The sequence below is a fragment of the Scomber scombrus genome, chromosome 18 (genome assembly GCF_963691925.1).
Source record: "Scomber scombrus chromosome 18, fScoSco1.1, whole genome shotgun sequence".
NCBI lineage: Eukaryota > Metazoa > Chordata > Actinopteri > Scombriformes > Scombridae > Scomber > Scomber scombrus.
This window is the reverse complement of record NC_084987.1, coordinates 5,462,180-5,479,196: the sequence shown is the minus strand read 5'-3', so window position 1 is coordinate 5,479,196 and position 17,017 is coordinate 5,462,180. Positions and strand designations below refer to the sequence as shown.

Genomic DNA, 17,017 nt, shown 5'->3' with positions numbered 1-17,017 from the left:
ACAAAAACTGCCCTCCCCCACCTCCACCACTCATTTCTTTGCATGCCATCTTGAGAGGAAAGACCACCACCACCACCAATACCACCACCAATACCACTACCACCAACACCACTACCACCCAACAAACTAAGTAGCTGTTGACCATTTCATGACGAGAGCCAATCGGACGCTGTGCCCGAGTGTCCTAGACAGCTTCTCAGATAACACCTCTCACTCCCAGGCCTCAAGATGATGTGCGAGGTGATGCCGACCATCTCGGAGGACGGGCGAAGCGGCGGAGGAGGCGGCTCGTCTTCCCCGGCGGGGGGCGGAGGAGGAATGGGCGGTGGGATAGGAGGCATAGGGGGCTACGGGAGCAGGGATTCTCGCGGTGGTGGTGGCAGCGGAGGAAGCAGCGGCGGAGGCAGTGATGAAGGAGGCAGCACGGGCAACCTGGAGTCGCTGATGGTGAACATGCTGACGGAGAGGGAGAGGCTGCTGGAGAGCCTGAAGGATACGCAGGACTGTCTGGGGACGGCCCACCTACGTCTGCGAGAGCTGGGACACGAGAAGGAATCCCTCCAGAGGCAGCTGTCCATCGCCCTGCCACAGGTACGATGACGGAGGAGGGGGGAGGGGGTCAGAGTAACACACAGGAGGCGACATCACAGCTGCTGAGTGAATTTGATTAGTTTTGATATCACATGATGTTCTTCACACACACACACACACACACACACACACACACACACACACACACACACACACACACACACACACACACACACACACACACACACATCTCCACTGAGCTCCTTTCCATCCCTGATTATAACAGCGACTTATACTTAAAGTGAAACAAGTCGTATTCATGTTAGTCAAGGTAAGATTGAAGGTGTGAATGAGGGAACATTATGTAACATAGAGAAGTTATGAAATGATAAGCTCAGTCGTACGGTAGCACGAAGGGTCTTTGCATAATTAAATTCACAAAAAGAGTGTGTGTGCATCTTAAATATTAGTTTTCAAAGGAACACTTCACCTCAGAAGTTGTCAACTCTATATTTCCAGTTTGAGTTTTCCAATATTTAAGTTATCTCTTCTGTTTGTTACAATTTAGGAACACATATGCACATGCACACCCTACACAAGCGTACAGGGATGCATGTAGGGCTGCAACTACTGGTCATTTTCATTAGTAATTCATTTTCTTGGTTAATCAATCAATAGTTTCATCTGTGTCAAAAAATAGTAAAAAAATGTCCATCACAAGTTCTAAGATCCCATCATAACGTCTTTAAATGTCTTGGTCTGTCCGCTCATCGATCAAAGGTCCAAATAAGTTAAATTTAACATCATGTTTGATTCAGAAAAGCATTAAATCATCACATCTGAGAGGCTGCAACGAGCTAATGTTTGCTGTTTTTGCTTCACAAAATGACTAAAACGATTATTAGATAATCAGTCAATCAACTATTTGTTGCAGCTCTCGATACATGAGGAAAACGTACAGTCGATTGTACACTCGAATAACAAGATTTTTAGACCCATATTGCAATTATCTATTTATAAAACACTCGCACTGGTACGAGAATTGATTTGAGAACATTTTGGGTATTTTTTGTGCATTGATAAGAGCAGGAATTAGCTATTAAAGCTTCAGCTCTTCAGTTTGGGAGATGGTTGAGAGAGAACAGATGGTGCTGTTAGTTTGTGCTTCTGTATTCAGTGTTTATTGATAAGAGGGTCTGTAGTTTAGGTGAAGTTTTCCTGTTTATGTCTGTTTTAATAGAGGGAGAATAGGCTCAGTTGTTTTCTTGATTAATCAATATGTTTTTTGGTCCGTAAAAGATTAGTAAAAAGTGAAAAATGTCAACTAGAGGACTCAAGAACCAGAAAATAATCAAGTTTAACCTTTGTGTCGTCCTCCCGGGTCAAATTGACCCCGTCTGTTTTGAGTGTTCCTTCTTTCTTCCCTTCCTTTCTTCCGTCTGTCCTTCCACCCTCCCTCCTCTCTTTTGTTCCTACCTTCTTTCCTTCTTTCTTTCCTCCGTCATTCCTTCCTTCCTTCTTTACTCCCTCCTTTCCTTCCTTCTTCCTTCCTCTTTTCCTTTCTCCCTCCTTCCTTCCTTCCTTCCTCCCTTCCTCTTTTCCTTTATCCCTCCCTTCCTCCTTCCTTGTTCCCTCCTTTCCTTCCTTCTTACTTCCAACCTTTTTTCCTCTCTCCTTTCCTTCCTTCTTTCCTTTCCTTCCTTCCTTCCTTCCTTCCTTCTTCCTCCATTCCTTCCTTCCTTCCTTCTTCCTCCCTTCTTTCCTCCTTTCCTTCCTCCTTCCTCCCTTCTTTCCTCCTTTCCTTCCTTCTTCCTGCCTTCCTTCCTTGACTCGAGGACAACAGGAGGGTTAAGAAGCTTTAAGAAGAGAATTTTAGCATTTTCCTCTTTAAAAATCGACTCAAAACAAGTAATTATCAAATGAGTTGCTGGTTAATTTTCTATTGATCAACTAATTGACTAATCGTTACACAGCTGCCAACTCAGTAAAAACACAGAACAGCAGAAAATTGTGTCTTTACAGCAGTAAATTCACACAGTAGCAGCGGGTTACATACATGCAGCAGACAGTCAGGTTCTGTAATTATCAATCAGCCAATAAATGCACAGAAGTCAAAACTCACACTGAAGAACTCCACCTGATGGACGGTGTTACTCAAATCCTTCACATGTGTAAAAAGCATGATAGAAAAATGAACTGTTACATACAAACAGAAGTGATGCAATCCAAAAATCTGACCTCAGTGAAAGTAAACAAGTATTATCAGAAGTACTCATTGTGAAAATTGTTCCTATAACAGTGTTGAATTATTGATGTGTTAACCTGTAAGCAGGATTTTAATGCTGTAGCAGATCCAGGAGGCGCTGAGTCGGACTTCTTTATTACTTTATGCTGTTGGGGAGATTAAAGTACAGCAGCTCGGATAAAAAACATCTCTTTTTTTGTCGATTTTGATGCTGTTGAATCAATTGAAGGATTGTAAAACTCCTCAATGGCTTCAGAAAAGTGACTTCTTCATCTGACTTTAGAGCTCTTTGGTTGATTAATCAACAACAATGTAACCATCCTGTTGTCCTAGAGTCAAGGAAGGAAGGGAGGAAGAAGGAAGGGAGGAAGGAAGGAAAGGAGGGAGGAAGAAAGGGAGGAAAGGAAAGAAGGAATGGAGGAAGGAAGGATCGAAGGGAGGAAGAAGGAAGGAAAGAAGGGAGGAAGGAAGAAAGGGAAGAGGAATGAAGGAAGAAAGGGAAGAGGAATGAAGGAAGAAGGAAGGAAAGGAAGGAGGAGGGAAGGATGGAGGGAAGGAAGGAAAGAAGGAAAGGAGGGAGGAAAGGAGGGAGGAAAGAAGGAAGGAAAGGAAGGAAGGAAGGACGGAGGAAAGAAGGAAGGAAGGAAGATAGGAGGGAGGGAGGAAAGAAGGAAGGAGGGAGGGAGAAAGGAAAAGAGGAAGGGAGGAAGGAAGGACAGAGGAAAGAAGGAAGGTAGGAAGGAAAGAAGAAAGGAAGGAGGGAAGGAAAGAAGGAGGAAGGGAGGAAGGAAGAAAGGAAGGAGGGAAGGTAAGAAGGAGTGAGGGAGGAAGGAAGGACAGAAGGAAGGAAGAAAGGGGGATGGAGGAAGGAAAGAAGGAAGAGAGGAAAAGAGAGGAAGGAAAGAAAGAGAGAAGGAGGGAGGGAGGAAGGAACAGTCAAAACAAACGGGGTCAATTTGACCCGGTAGGACGACACAAAGGTCAAACAACACATTTTGATAACTAATTAATTGTTTCACTTGTAGCAGCATCTCAAATGTGAATATTTTAGTTTATAGTTTTCTATGCCTGTAAACTGACTGTCTTTGGATTTTGGACAAAACAAGACATTTGTCAATTGTCAGCATTGTTTTGAGAGACATTTTCTAACATTTAACAACACAAACAAACAGATTAATTGAGACAATAAGTGGCAGATGGAGCGTCCTCGTAGCTAAGTGGTTACAGCAAATGCCATATATACCCAAAACATCCCTGGTTGGAGTCCAGCAAGAGACCTGTGCTGCATGTCATACCCTTTTCTCTTTCTCCCCTTGTTTCCTGTCAGCCTCGCCTCCACCAACTGTGCATTAAAGCCCGATAAATTATATTAAAAATAGAAAATAAGTGGTAAATGAGTCGATAAGTGCTCCAAAAAATAATTATTAGCTGCTGTCGTAATCCTGAAGCTAAAATTAGGCATTATGTAATCACATAAACCATCAATGTAAACACGGCTGAGCCACTGATTTTCCATTGGTTTACGTCATGTTGAATGTAAATGAGTAATTACAGCCAGAAAAAAAAAAAAAAGTACCAAAATAGAAATACTTAAGTAAAGTGTTTTATTACTGTATGTTGCCCGCAGTGCATATTAACAAAAGCTGCCTAAAAATCTGAAGATGACGGAAAAATGTTGCATTTCCCCCTGTAGCACAGAGGCCAATATTATCCCACATCCTGGTGCCCGAGAGCTAATCATATTGTAATTCCACTCAACATACAAGGGCTCCATCTCTATTTTCAGGCAGGAGTCATTGTTGGATGCCTCAGGCGGCGATGATGCCTCCCTCATTGTTAGGACCTATTTTTCTCTGTCGCTACGCCTGAAATATCAAAAAATGAAATAACAGATGTAGCGGGCGCTGCACTTTTCTAACAGAGAATGACTGGACATTAAAAAGGGGGCTACATTACCCCACTGAGAGAGAGAAGGGGGGGGGGGGGGTTCAGTATGGCGTACACATCTGCGGGAACACACGTGCACAGATAGAGGAACACATGGAGCGCTGTGTTACATTCGACTGTAGATGAGTTCATTGAGTTCGTCTGTGTGTGTAGACGTTGCCAAGAGAGGAAAAATAGGAGAGAGAGGGATGGAGAGAGCGACAGCATGGTACCGAAAGAGAGAGATAGAAAGAGAGAGAGAGAAGAAGAAGAAAAAAAAACCTGGTGATATGAAACACACAGAGACTAACAAATCAAGCCAATTTGCATATTGCTGCATACTAATAAGGTGGCTTCTAGAGTGTGTTTTCTTTTTTAAATGTCGTGTATCATGACAGGAGGAGATTGAAATGAGTGAAAGGGACAGAATAGCAGGATTCAGACGTGAAGCAGCAGAAAATGAAAAAGTGAAGAAGATGTGAATGCCAGCGCAGAGGGAGGGAGGGAGGGAGGGGGGGGGGGGGGCTGTGTGAGCTGAGTGATTTGCATTGTGTTTCTGACCAAAATGATGGTGATCGAAAGAGACAGAGACAGAGACAGAGAAAGAGAAGGAGTCTAGAAAGTGTCTGGTATCAGCGGTCCATCTCACACACCGTCATCTTTTTTACTTGAACTAATCCCAGAATTATGACATCCTCTGGGTCCAGAACACGCCATCTGCACACGGCAATTTTCTCCCTGATTCCTTCTCTCGGCTGTCTTTTCAAAGAAGTGTCACATCCCTTCATTTCTCCTCCAGTATTTCAGCCCAGTGAGCAGCACAGAAGCATGTTATATAGCATATACTGTACATTAAAAAAGAAGAAGGGTTTGAGTTAAGGGGGATAAACTATTCACTGATAACAGCAGCAGAGTGCACACATCAGCGCCCTTTAACGGCTCGTTTTGCATAAAGCATTTTTTTCTGTAAACACACACACACACACACACACACGATTCTGCACACACGTGTTGGAGGACAGTCGTGTGCTCTGTGTCATGTGTGCGTCACGCCACGATCACACATGAGCGAAGTGGAAAGCAGAGGACAGATATGGCGCAGTGTGTTTGCATAGTTTGACATGAGAGGAATGTCAAAGTTCTCATCACAGCGACGTCATCTCATTGACCCGTGCCTGATGTCACTCACCCTCTCTTTGTTGATTTGTTGCCGTGGATACCATTTATTTACACTACAGGCAACAGATTTCAATCCTGGTCTATCGCGTAGCTAACCACGCAATTATACATAATTGGAATGAATTACACAAAATCACAACAATCCAACCGGACTGCTGTCAAATGGAAATATACATTACACCACGCTTGGCCTAATTCCTGTGACGCTCGTGCTTTTTTAACCTCTGGGTGTTTGGTTTTAATGACGGGCGAATGCACAGTCAGCCGAGGTTATTGTGCAATTAAAGCAATTTCAGGTGCAACACATGCAGTAAACCTGGCTGTTAGATTTTATATCAAGGACTAGTTTAAGACTCTCGGTGGTCATGAATGGAGAGCACTGTGGTAGATATGGCAAAGATTATACTATACGAGCTGTCATGCTGTTTTTTTAAGTGACTTGATTCCCTCTTGTAGCTGCATTTCTGGTGCATGTGTGCATGGTTATAATGCAATAAATCACTCTGAAGTTGTGAGTTTGCTAATGAAATCAAGATTAGTCAAAATGTTCGCTGTAGGTAATCATGTTGTGTGGGAATATTTGCAGGAAACCTCACAACCTCAGAGTCATTTCTTATGTTTAGTGCTGCATGTTTCTTATTCTCTGGGATCACTAGCCAAGCAAGAAGAGGTTACTTCACGCTGAGATATTTCCAGTCTGGTTAACATGGTGTTTTGCAACAACATTTTCCGTGATTATGACATCATGTTGTTGGTTTCAGCCCTTGTGACTCGACGTTTATCAATCTCACAGGAGAGAAATCCATTACAGAAGCAACAGAGGAAATAAAACGATTTACTGACAGAACAGATTCAGTGCAATGCTGCCATGAGATGTGGAAACCTTCATCTCCCTACTAGCTCGTTACTAATCCCTCCACCTGTAAAAAAACAACCAGCTAAACCAGGTTTATGGCTCTCTGAAGGCATTCTGGGAAAATGAAGGAAGCTACCACTGGAAGTTAATGCTTACATAATGCTCATATTCAGGTTCATAATCAGGCTCTACACCAATTCACATTAAAACATTCCCAATCAGTCATTAATAAATGTTTGAAGAATACTTCTGTTTGATTAAAAGACATTCACAATCACTGTTTTATGGTCCAGGAGAACATTTGATAGAAGATGAAGAATGTAACATGCTTGAAAGTAGATTTTTAACCCTCCTGTTGTCCTCGAGTCAAGGAAGGAAGGGAAGAAGAGGGAAGGAAAGGAGGGAGGAAGGAAGGAAGAAGGAAGAAAAGGAGGGAAGGAAGGAAGAAGGAAGGAAAGGAGGGAGGAAGGAAGAAGGAAGGAAGGAAGGGAGGAAGGAAGAAGGAAGGAAGGGAGTAGGGAAAGGAAGGAAGGACGGAGGAAAGAAGGAAGGAAGGAAGGTAGGAGGGAGTGAGGAAAGAAGGAAGGAGGGAGGGAGGGAGAAAGGAAAAGATGAAGGAAGGAAAGGACAGAGGAAAGAAGGAAGGGGGAAGGTAGGAGGTAGGAAGGGAGGAAGGAAAGGAAGGAAGGAGGGAAGGAAAGAAGGAGGGAGGGAGGAAGGAAGGAAGGACAGAAGGAAGGAATAAAAGGGGATGGAGGGAGGAAAGAAGCAAGGGAGGAAAGAGAAAGGAAGGAAAGAAAGAGAGAAGGAGGGAGGGAGGGAGGAAAGAGACAGAAGGAAGGAAGGAAGGGAGGAAAGAAAGAACAAAATAGACGGGGTCAATTTGACCCAGGAGGACGACACAAAGGTTAAACTTTTTTTTAAATCAACACAGGTCAAATTTGTACATATGCATATATATAAAAATGTGTATCAGCTGGACAGAAATGTTAAAAAATGATGCATTTTATTTCTATGTTTGTATACCGTTGATCACATAAGGAAAAGTCCAGCTAAAAGAAATGTGTATAGGGTGTTTTTACAGCTTTCATATGTAAAAAATTGGTCATCCTGAACAGTATGTAAGGGTTAAAGGGAGGGAGTGTGGGAAAGTAGAGAGCTTCATTACAAAATAATTTGTGGATGCACTGACCCTTTCGGTTTCCATGTGTGTGTGTGTGTGTGTGTGTGTGTGTGTGTGTGTGTGTGTGTGTGTGCGTGTGTGTGTGTGTGTGTGTGTGTGTGTGTGTGTGTGTGTGTGTGTGTGTGTGTGTGTGTGTGATCAGTGTAAATAAACTGCACTCATGACCTCATACAGGAGCACTGAGTCAATAACAGCACCCTCTTGTGACCCTGCAGGAGTTTGCAGTGCTGACCAAAGAGCTGAACCTCTGCCGGGAACAGCTGCTGGAGAGAGAGGAAGAGATCTCCGAGCTGAAGGCAGAGCGAAACAACACACGAGTCAGTACACTCCTGAACGTCTGTTAAAAATTATGTTCTTGTGTTTATTTGGCCGTTAATTAAAGACCCGCTCTGATATGTTTGGCACTCGTTTTATATATCTTGAAAGATTTCACAATAAGTAATCATCTGGGGCAGTTCATAACAGATAGGAGGTGCACGGTGGAGAGGTTTTAACTGTATGTGAACCACATGTGTTCCCAGCTGCTGCTAGAACATCTGGAGTGCCTGGTGTCCCGTCATGAGCGCAGCCTGAGGATGACCGTGGTCAAGAGGCAGGCCCAGTCCAGTGAGGTGGAGGTCCTGAAAGCCCTCAAGTCCCTGTTCGAGCACCACAAAGCGCTGGATGAGAAGGTCAGAGAAAGGCTACGGGTGGCTTTGGAGCGCGTGGGGGTCCTGGAGGAAGAGCTGCAGACTTCCACTCAAGAAGTGAGTCCACGTTTGCTGTGATGGTTTGTTTTTTTGTTGTCCTCTGATGGAGTCTCTCTCCTGACGGATCTCCTCTGTGTTGTTTTAGGTTGTGTCTTTAAAGGAGCAAATCAAACGGCGGCAGCAAGGACTAGACAACGGCAAAGAGGTAATTTCCACAAATGATTCAACTCTGTTTGGGAAACCATGAATTAAAAAAAAAGTAGATGTTACATCTGTAAAGGAGCCTGAACATCAAGGTCTGTACAGCTGATTGTGGCCCGTAGCTGTCACAAACACATCAGATAACTGAGCTAGCTAATTAGGGCAGGGATCTATTTGATGTAATGTATCACCATGCTAAATCCTGTACTATTACTGCATTGTATTGCTACTAGAGTGACCCGCTCATTTTATACAGCGGTGCTCATGTTTTTTGTGTCAGAAGAATGCTTAAAACACAAACTTACTACAGGAGCGATAAAAAAAAGCAAATGTCAGGCAGGTGTAATGTAAAAAAAAAAACTTTACTTCAAACTTCAATCACATTCAATTAAAGTTAATATAACCTGTGTGAAATCCAAAATGTTTCATAATTTCCTCCTCTCTCACTGGCTGGAGTGTAGCCGGTAGCCAGCAGTGGCAGCACTGAGCACACTGCTACTGTGCAGCTCTCCAGTCAGTGAGCGTGTAAGAGGTTAATGCACCATCTTGGATTTCACATGGGCTGCATTGACTTTAATGCTTTAATCCTTCAGAGTTTGACTCACGCAGGCATGAACTTCTTTTATCTTCTGCTACTTTCTTCCAAGAAGCACATTCGTGGACCTCGATGCTGTATGTAAGATGACCCTCGTTTCTTAGATAAAGTTTCTTTCAACTGCACCATCCATCATTTGTTAGATGAAAGCACGTGAAGTTCAGGTCCTCAGAAATGCTGAAGTGCTTTTGGGAGTTTTTCTTCCAAAACAAAATACATGCCAAGAAATGTGTTTTGAAATCCAACAAAAACACCAGAAGTGTGACCTTTATCTCAGGGTTTAGTAGTTTTTAACTTTCAACTTTAAAAGGAGACATATCATGCACATTTCCAGGTCTATATTTTTTATTCTGGGGCTTTACTGGAGTATCTTATAAGCTCCCCCCCCCCCCTCACGAGGAACCCAGTCTGTTCTGATTGTCCAGCTTTAGGAGGCTTCCCCTCTTTTACCCGTTCTTTACTCAAAATAAACTTCTTAAATACATCTGCACATGTTTGAGCCCAAAGTATGCAACCCATGTGACAACCTTAGCAACAAAGGCTGGATGTGGACATGTATGAACAGTCTGATGTCAGTTTGATGGATAAGTGGAGGTAACTTTGCAAAATAAGCCTTCAGAGCAGACTGAACCCTGGGTTTGACTTAAAGGGATGTATGTTCACTTCAAGTTTTGAAACTTTTACCATGTTTACCGCACAAATTCAACATTATAACAGCATAAAAATAACCAAAAATCATTTAACAGATATATTATGATCACTGTTTGCTCCATCTATAACATTTATATTTGTACTCTTCATTCAGCGGCTGCCCAACGGACCTTCCTCCATCGTGGATGACGGAGAGGTGGACAGGCAGAGAGAGAGCGAGATAGAGCGACAGAGGTCAGAGCTGGGCCAGCTGAAAGAGAGACTGGCCCTCATGTGCAGACAGGTACTCGATTCGGGGGGGGGGGAACCTCTTATGGTCTAAAAGCCTTCACCTAAACAAACCATCACTAGCTGGAGATGCTAACGGGCAGAAAATGATGTGTGCTCACTCAACCTTGTATCCCACACTCTCACTTTTCGTCAGGTCGGCGAGATCGAGGAGCAGCTGACATCGGCTAAGAGGGAGCTGGCCAGATCAGAGGAGGCCAACCAGAAACTACAGAGAGATGTGAAAGAGGTGCGACCCGGCGAGCTGTTGACAGACAATAAACCGCCGCTATTTGTCTGTCGCAGTGGCACAAAGAGTCTATTTTGCTCATACTAAGAAATATGTAACAGTTTGCTATGGTAACAAAGCCATTTGACTACTTGGCAGCAGCGGCTGCTACTGTACTCACAGGAGCCTCTACCCTGTAGCCATGGTGACAGTGCCATTGGTAGAGCTGCAGGCGTTTTCGCATGGCTGAAGCGCCATTAATCAGTCAGTGTGCTGGTAGCCAATTGAAAGGTGTGTGAAGCATTTTGGAACGAGAGGTAGTCGAGACAGTTAACTCAGCAAACCTTTCTTTCCCTTTGTGTTTTCTACCAGCCGAACTGCTTCTTCCTCACCTGTTGCTCTTTTATGCTCACACCGTCTTTTCCCCTTTCTCCCGCCCTTGTCTCCAGACTTGTGCAATAAGTGGGTGCTTCTGAAATCTGTCAACAACAACTGTTAACTAGTCATTATCATTCTTTAGCTAATAGCTGTTCAAGCCCAGTGAATTCCCTTTGATCAACACCTACTTGTAAACTTGACATTTGCCCTCTCCTGTCCCCGCTTTCTCTGTCTGGTCTCCTTCCTCGTCCATGTCTGCGTCTGAATCTGAATCTTTTCTTTTAAATCTCACAGGCTCTCTGTCAAAGGGAAGACATGGAAGAAAGAATCACCACATTAGAACGAAGGTTTGTGTTTTTCCCTCTTAGACATCTCCTTCTTCCAACAATATGTGCTCCGCTCACTTCTCCGTCTGTTTTTGTCCATTTGGTTCTGGTTTGCAGGTACCTCAGTGCCCAGAGGGAGGCGACGTCTCTCCATGACACAAAAGATAAACTGGAGAACGATTTGGCCAGCAAAGAGTCTCTCTACAGACAGGTGGGAAGAGTCTGTTTCATACGCCCGTGTGCTGCTCTTTATTGGCAACTCACGTCTTAAATTGGCATCAACAGTGCGACATCTTCCCAGAAATGTCTTTAATTATGTCTGCAGCCCTCGGCAATCCTCATTAACACTCCTTGTTTCACCTCCACTCCCTCTCCTCCCGTCTTCTTTGCAGAGCGAGGAGAAGAACCGGCAGCTTCAGGAGCGTCTGGATGATGCCAAGCAGAAGCTGCAGCAAACCCTGCAGAGGGCCGAGACGCTGCCTGAGATAGAGGCCCAGCTCGCCCAGAGAGTGGCGGCGCTCAACAAGGTGAGTGTTTGTGTGTGTGTGTGCGTATGTGTATGTGTATGTGTGTGTGTGTGTGTGTGTGTGTGTGTGTGTGTGTGTGTGTATCTACAATTCACAGTTTGTGCATTTTTGTTCAAACTTTGTCCCCCCCAAATGTGGTTTCAGGACAATATGTGAACAAATATGTGCATGCAGGGGCTTCTGTGCAGTCTGGTGTGTGTGTGTGTGTTTGTGTGTGTGTGTGGGCATGTGTGGGCTGGTGCAGGCATGATTACATGTATGTGTGTGTGAACGTGCAGGTTTATTTATGTGCATCCGTGCATGAATGAAACAACATTAAATGTCAAATGACAGATGATTATCAAATATTTTCACCAAGCAGTGCCAGTAATGAAACAATCTCAAGATGAAAGCCAGCTCAATGCACACAGATTCAACCCAGCTATTTGATTCCTTGGGCGCCGAACACGTCAAGAAGTGCGTGACACTCAAGCACTTTATGATTTAATTGCTCGTATGCTAACCTGTAGTATTCCCGTAAGCACTGTTTTCATTCATGCAAAAAAAAAAGTCCCCAAAAAACAACCCTTACATTCACTTTCCTGTTAGTCGGCAAACCTCTTAAACATCACATATCTCTTACATGTTCAGGCAAGATGGCTTCACTGGAAGTATAAGATTAATGCTTTGAGAGACACAGACCGACAAACTGTCCAATTACTCCGCGATGTGCACAGGCATGTCACTAATTGACAGACTCTGTCAACAAGCGGTTTCCTTTGTTTTAATTTGTATTAGTGTCGCAAACACGGTTTCTCGCTCTAACCCCCGCTTCCTTCCTGTCCGATCACTCAGGCGGAGGAGCGCCATGGCAACTTTGAGGAGCGACTGCGACAGATGGAGGCGCAACTGGAGGAGAAGAACCAGGAGTTACAGAGAGTGAGTCATGCTTGCTTATCTCTCTTTTTCTCTTTTTTTGTGTTGTTTTACAGTGTTTTCATCCTCCCCCTCTTTCATGCCGTTCCTTTGTCAGGCTTTTACGCAGCACAAAGGCGCGCTAATTTTCTAAACCCTCTATTTGACCGCAGCGCATTCAGATCGAAATCTTTGTCTCTCGCTCTCTCCGTCAAACCGAATGGTTGTTATTAATTCTCCTCCTACCCTCTCCTCCTCTTCTCTCCCTCCTCTTCTCTCTCTCCCCCCCCCCAGGCGAGGCAGAGGGAGAGGATGAACGATGAACACAACAAGCGCCTCTCCGACACGGTGGACAAGCTCCTGTCCGAGTCCAACGAGAGGCTGCAGCTCCACCTGAAGGAGAGAATGGCCGCCTTGGAGGAGAAGGTGACCTGCTCAGACTCAAACACACATTCATTCAACATATCTCCTCATCATTTTTTATCTAGATCTTGTAAAAACTTGAAGATGTGTCAATTTTTTGTCTAGACTAAAACTCCCAGTGTCGGGTGTGTGTGTGTGCCCTCCAGGAAGTGACCAGTTAAAACTTGAGTGAATTCCAGAGAGTGAACCAAACAGCAGCTTCATCCAAACACTCTAGATGTTTTTTTTTTTTTAAGTCCAGGTGTTCATCTGTTATAGGACATACCATCAATCAATCAATCAATCAATCAATCAATCAATCAATCAATCAATTAATCAATCAAACACAATTCAAAGTGCTTTACAGATGACTGACAAGCTGATAATACAGATCAAACCGATAAAGAACTATGTCACAGGTAAAAATAGATATATAAGAAGGAATAAAACATTTTAAAACATCAATACATCAATAGAAATTAATGATTAAACAGAATAAATAACTGAAACATGTCTATCCTGATGGGTGTGGTCTATTCCACGATGGCAATGCTCCCATCCAAAGGGCAACGAGGAGTCACTGAATGGTTTGATGAGTTTAATGATGATGTGAATCATGAACTATGGCACAATGTGTAAGGCAGCGCTCTCTATCACTATCATCAAAACACCAAATGAGCGAATATCTTTTGGAAGAATGGTGTTCAACGAATGTAGAATCAATGCAAAGGCGTTTGGTGGCCCGATAATAATGAACTTTATTTATATAGCAACTCTCTTAACAGTGTTACAAAGTGTTTTACAGAAGAAATGAAACCAAACAAGGCAGATAAAAGTAAAGCAATGAAGAGCACAGAGATAAAGACGGAGGCATAGAAGTAATAGATCATGAATAATAAGACACTTTATGTTGGTTTTTACTTTAATTTGTCACCCATCTGTAAATAAGCAAACTAGACCATCACTGAGTAAATTGATTATTTCTGTATCGCTATTCTAAAAGGTGCCACTGCATCAGATTTCCCCACAAACTCAGATGAAAGGATGTATACTGCACGCAGACTGGAAGAGCCTGTGTTTACATCACATGCAGCGTCGTAGCACGAGGGAATACAAAGATGTTAGTAGGATGAGAGGAGGGCTTTTCTCTTCATTTGACAGCGTTCAAATTAAAGTGAGACTTGTTGTCGTCCTTCTGAATCATTCATAAAAAGATGAGAAAAAACAGAGAGCGAGTGAAGAGAGGGAGAGCAGCGTTAGTGAGAACAAAGCAGTGAATCAAAGAAACAATAAATGAGTGGTTATGTTCTAAAGCACAAATAAAAACGTCAACACTTCTGCACAACCCTGCAGGAAGGAGCCGCATTGCCAGAATAAGATATTAATTTTATAAAATCACAAATAGATACATTACCTCATCCATATGCATCTTACAATCAGCTTTCTATTACCTGCCACTGAAACTAATGCCAGATCAAGACAATGGTGCTCATGAGAAATGCAGTCTTCATTCGGGGCACACATGACAGCTTTGGTCCACAGGGGCCACCAAACTCAACACTAAATGAAAGTTCCTTGTTGTAACTTTAACTTAAACTTGTAACTTTAGGACAGCTTTAAGTTTAAAGACATTAAACAGTCAGATCCTCAGTCAGACTGTTCCAGCAGCTCGGAGCAAAAAAGCTCAAAGGTTTTAGAACAACTTTAAGACTCCTGAGCGGCCCTTGTGGTTCATACATTGTAAGCATGTCAGGTAGGCTGCCATGAAGTGAAGAAGACCATGAAGTGCTTTAAAAACAAGTAACAGAAGTTTAAAATCAACACAGAAACTGATAAATATACTGTAAGGACTTTAAAAGGATGCCCAAACCAAGAATGATAGTATAGTTTTAAAAGTTCACACCACAACTGTAACAGCAACGACAGTGCCGAACAATATCGTTGGGATCACTTTCACAGCGAAAATTCAATCCAAATCCATCCTGATACAGAACTTTATCATTAATAAATGGGGAAGCTTTACAACATGTTCATTATAGTTATTGTTATGGTTCTAGTTCCTGGTTTTGACAGCTTGTTAAAACAGGTGTAATGTATTCTTACCTTCTGGTCCCACTCAGCACTCAGGCAGCAGATTTCTGCATCAACTGTCACTGATTAATAACTTTTTTTTTTAGTTAGACCAAATAAAAGAGTATTAAAGTAGTCCAGTCTGCTGGATATAAAAGTGTGCATTAGTCTCTGTGTCACTCAGGGAGAGAAATGGATGTACTTTAGTGATATTTTTGATAGAGGTGATAAATCTCAGATGAGTTTTAAAGTTCTGTTTCTGGCCTGCTGGAGAATCTGATTTTATGAGCAGTGTGTCTATATATATATATATATGTGTGTGTGTGTGATATAAATATGTGGGTTAAAAAAAAGGGTTTTAAAAAGTATAAATAAGAAGTTTCATCATTTTGGTAAATACAGCACTAATCAACAGTTTGGGACGCACCTTCCCTTTCCTTTAACCCTCCTGTCGTCTGTTTCGACTGTTCCTTCTTTCCTCCGTTCCTTCCTGCCATCTGTCCTTCCTCCCTCCTTTTCTCTTTCTTTCCTCCCCACTACCTTCCTTCTTTCCTCTGTCCTTCCTTCCTTCCTCCCTCCCTCCCTCCTTTTCTCTTTCTTTCCTCCCCCCTACCTTCCTTCTTTCCTCTGTCCTTCTTTCCTTCCTTCCTCCCTTCCTCTTTTCCTTTCTCCCTCCCTCAATTCCTTCCTTTTTACCTCCCTCCCTCCTACCTTCCTTCTTTCTTCCGTCCTTCCTTGCTTTCCTTCCTCCCTTTCTTCTTTCCTTTCCTCCCTTCCTTCCTCCCTCCTTTCCTTCCTTCCTTCCCTCCCTCCCTCCCTTCCTTCCTTCCCTCCTTCCTTGCTCCCTCCTTTTCCTTCCTTCTTCCTCCCTTCCATCCTTCCTTCTTCCCTCCCTTCCTTCCTTGACTCGAGGACAACGGGAGGGTTAAATGAGAAAATGTGTCCAAACTTTTGACGTGCCCTGTAATTTACGGCTAATTTGCGTTTCCACCTTGTTTTTCTCTACTTTCCATCACCTTCAGACCATGTTTACTGTAAACTGTAACTTTCCAAAGTGATGAAAGCTATCTCCTCTACTGTGAAGTTGACTGATTTCCCCTCACAGCCATTTGGCGCAATCTTCCCCTCCTTCACTGACCTCGATTTCCCAGTTTTGAACACACCTTATTATGAATATACAGTTATTTTACAGTAATAAAACGTCTGATTCCTCCTCACCCAGAACGCCTTATCTGAAGAACTCTCCAACATGAAGAAACTCCAGGATGATCTCTTGGCAAACAAGGTGATTGTAGCTCTCGGACTCATTTTTCATTGAAGCCAGTAGACATCTGCTTCCTTTTTTCCTTTTTTTTTTTTTCTCCACTAACTCTGTCTGTTATCACTCCCAGGACCAGCTCATAGCGGAGTTGGAGAGGATTCAGCTGGAGTTAGATCAGCTGAGAGCGAGGCCCGGAGGCTCTTACTCCAGGTTGGTACCATTTAGTCACACGGAGAAAAAAAAAAAAAAAAACTCCATCCATTATTTTTGAGATTTCCTGTGTGGCCTGTTCCTGTTATCGTGTCAGGCATTGTGGATAAATCATTCGACATCGGAGGTGTTTAACGCTGTCAGCACTCACAGGGCCCAAACTGTGTTGACATGTATACGAGCTCATTGACTGGTTACACAAACACACACACAGGCACGACCCCACATCTGCACGTCTTCACACTTTCTCTTTTAGCCGTCTGTAGACCTTTTCATTTGAAATATAACGTAATTTTACCCATTATTTAACGTCAAATCACTCCGTTTTCTTTTTGTGACACATTTTAGTTCACACACACCTTCCTTTTTGTTTGTTTTTCTGGGTTGTGCTGCCTTA

At 43.1% G+C, this 17,017-nt stretch overlaps 1 protein-coding gene across 1 annotated transcript in view; it reads left to right on the top strand.

Annotated features, from left to right (window-relative positions):
• Window positions 1-228: 228 nt before the first annotated feature.
• Window positions 229-17,017, top strand: part of ppfia3 (PTPRF interacting protein alpha 3) — a 32,137-nt gene continuing 15,348 nt past the window's right edge. Inside the window, exons 1-14 of the mRNA XM_062438473.1 lie at window positions 229-290; window positions 408-591; window positions 8,136-8,237; window positions 8,442-8,666; window positions 8,755-8,814; window positions 10,211-10,339; window positions 10,481-10,573; window positions 11,225-11,277; window positions 11,374-11,467; window positions 11,649-11,783; window positions 12,618-12,701; window positions 12,972-13,103; window positions 16,372-16,434; window positions 16,541-16,620. Of these exons, the coding sequence (XP_062294457.1) occupies window positions 229-290; window positions 408-591; window positions 8,136-8,237; window positions 8,442-8,666; window positions 8,755-8,814; window positions 10,211-10,339; window positions 10,481-10,573; window positions 11,225-11,277; window positions 11,374-11,467; window positions 11,649-11,783; window positions 12,618-12,701; window positions 12,972-13,103; window positions 16,372-16,434; window positions 16,541-16,620 (1,496 nt within the window). The remainder of the gene's footprint in view (window positions 291-407; window positions 592-8,135; window positions 8,238-8,441; window positions 8,667-8,754; window positions 8,815-10,210; window positions 10,340-10,480; window positions 10,574-11,224; window positions 11,278-11,373; window positions 11,468-11,648; window positions 11,784-12,617; window positions 12,702-12,971; window positions 13,104-16,371; window positions 16,435-16,540; window positions 16,621-17,017) is intronic.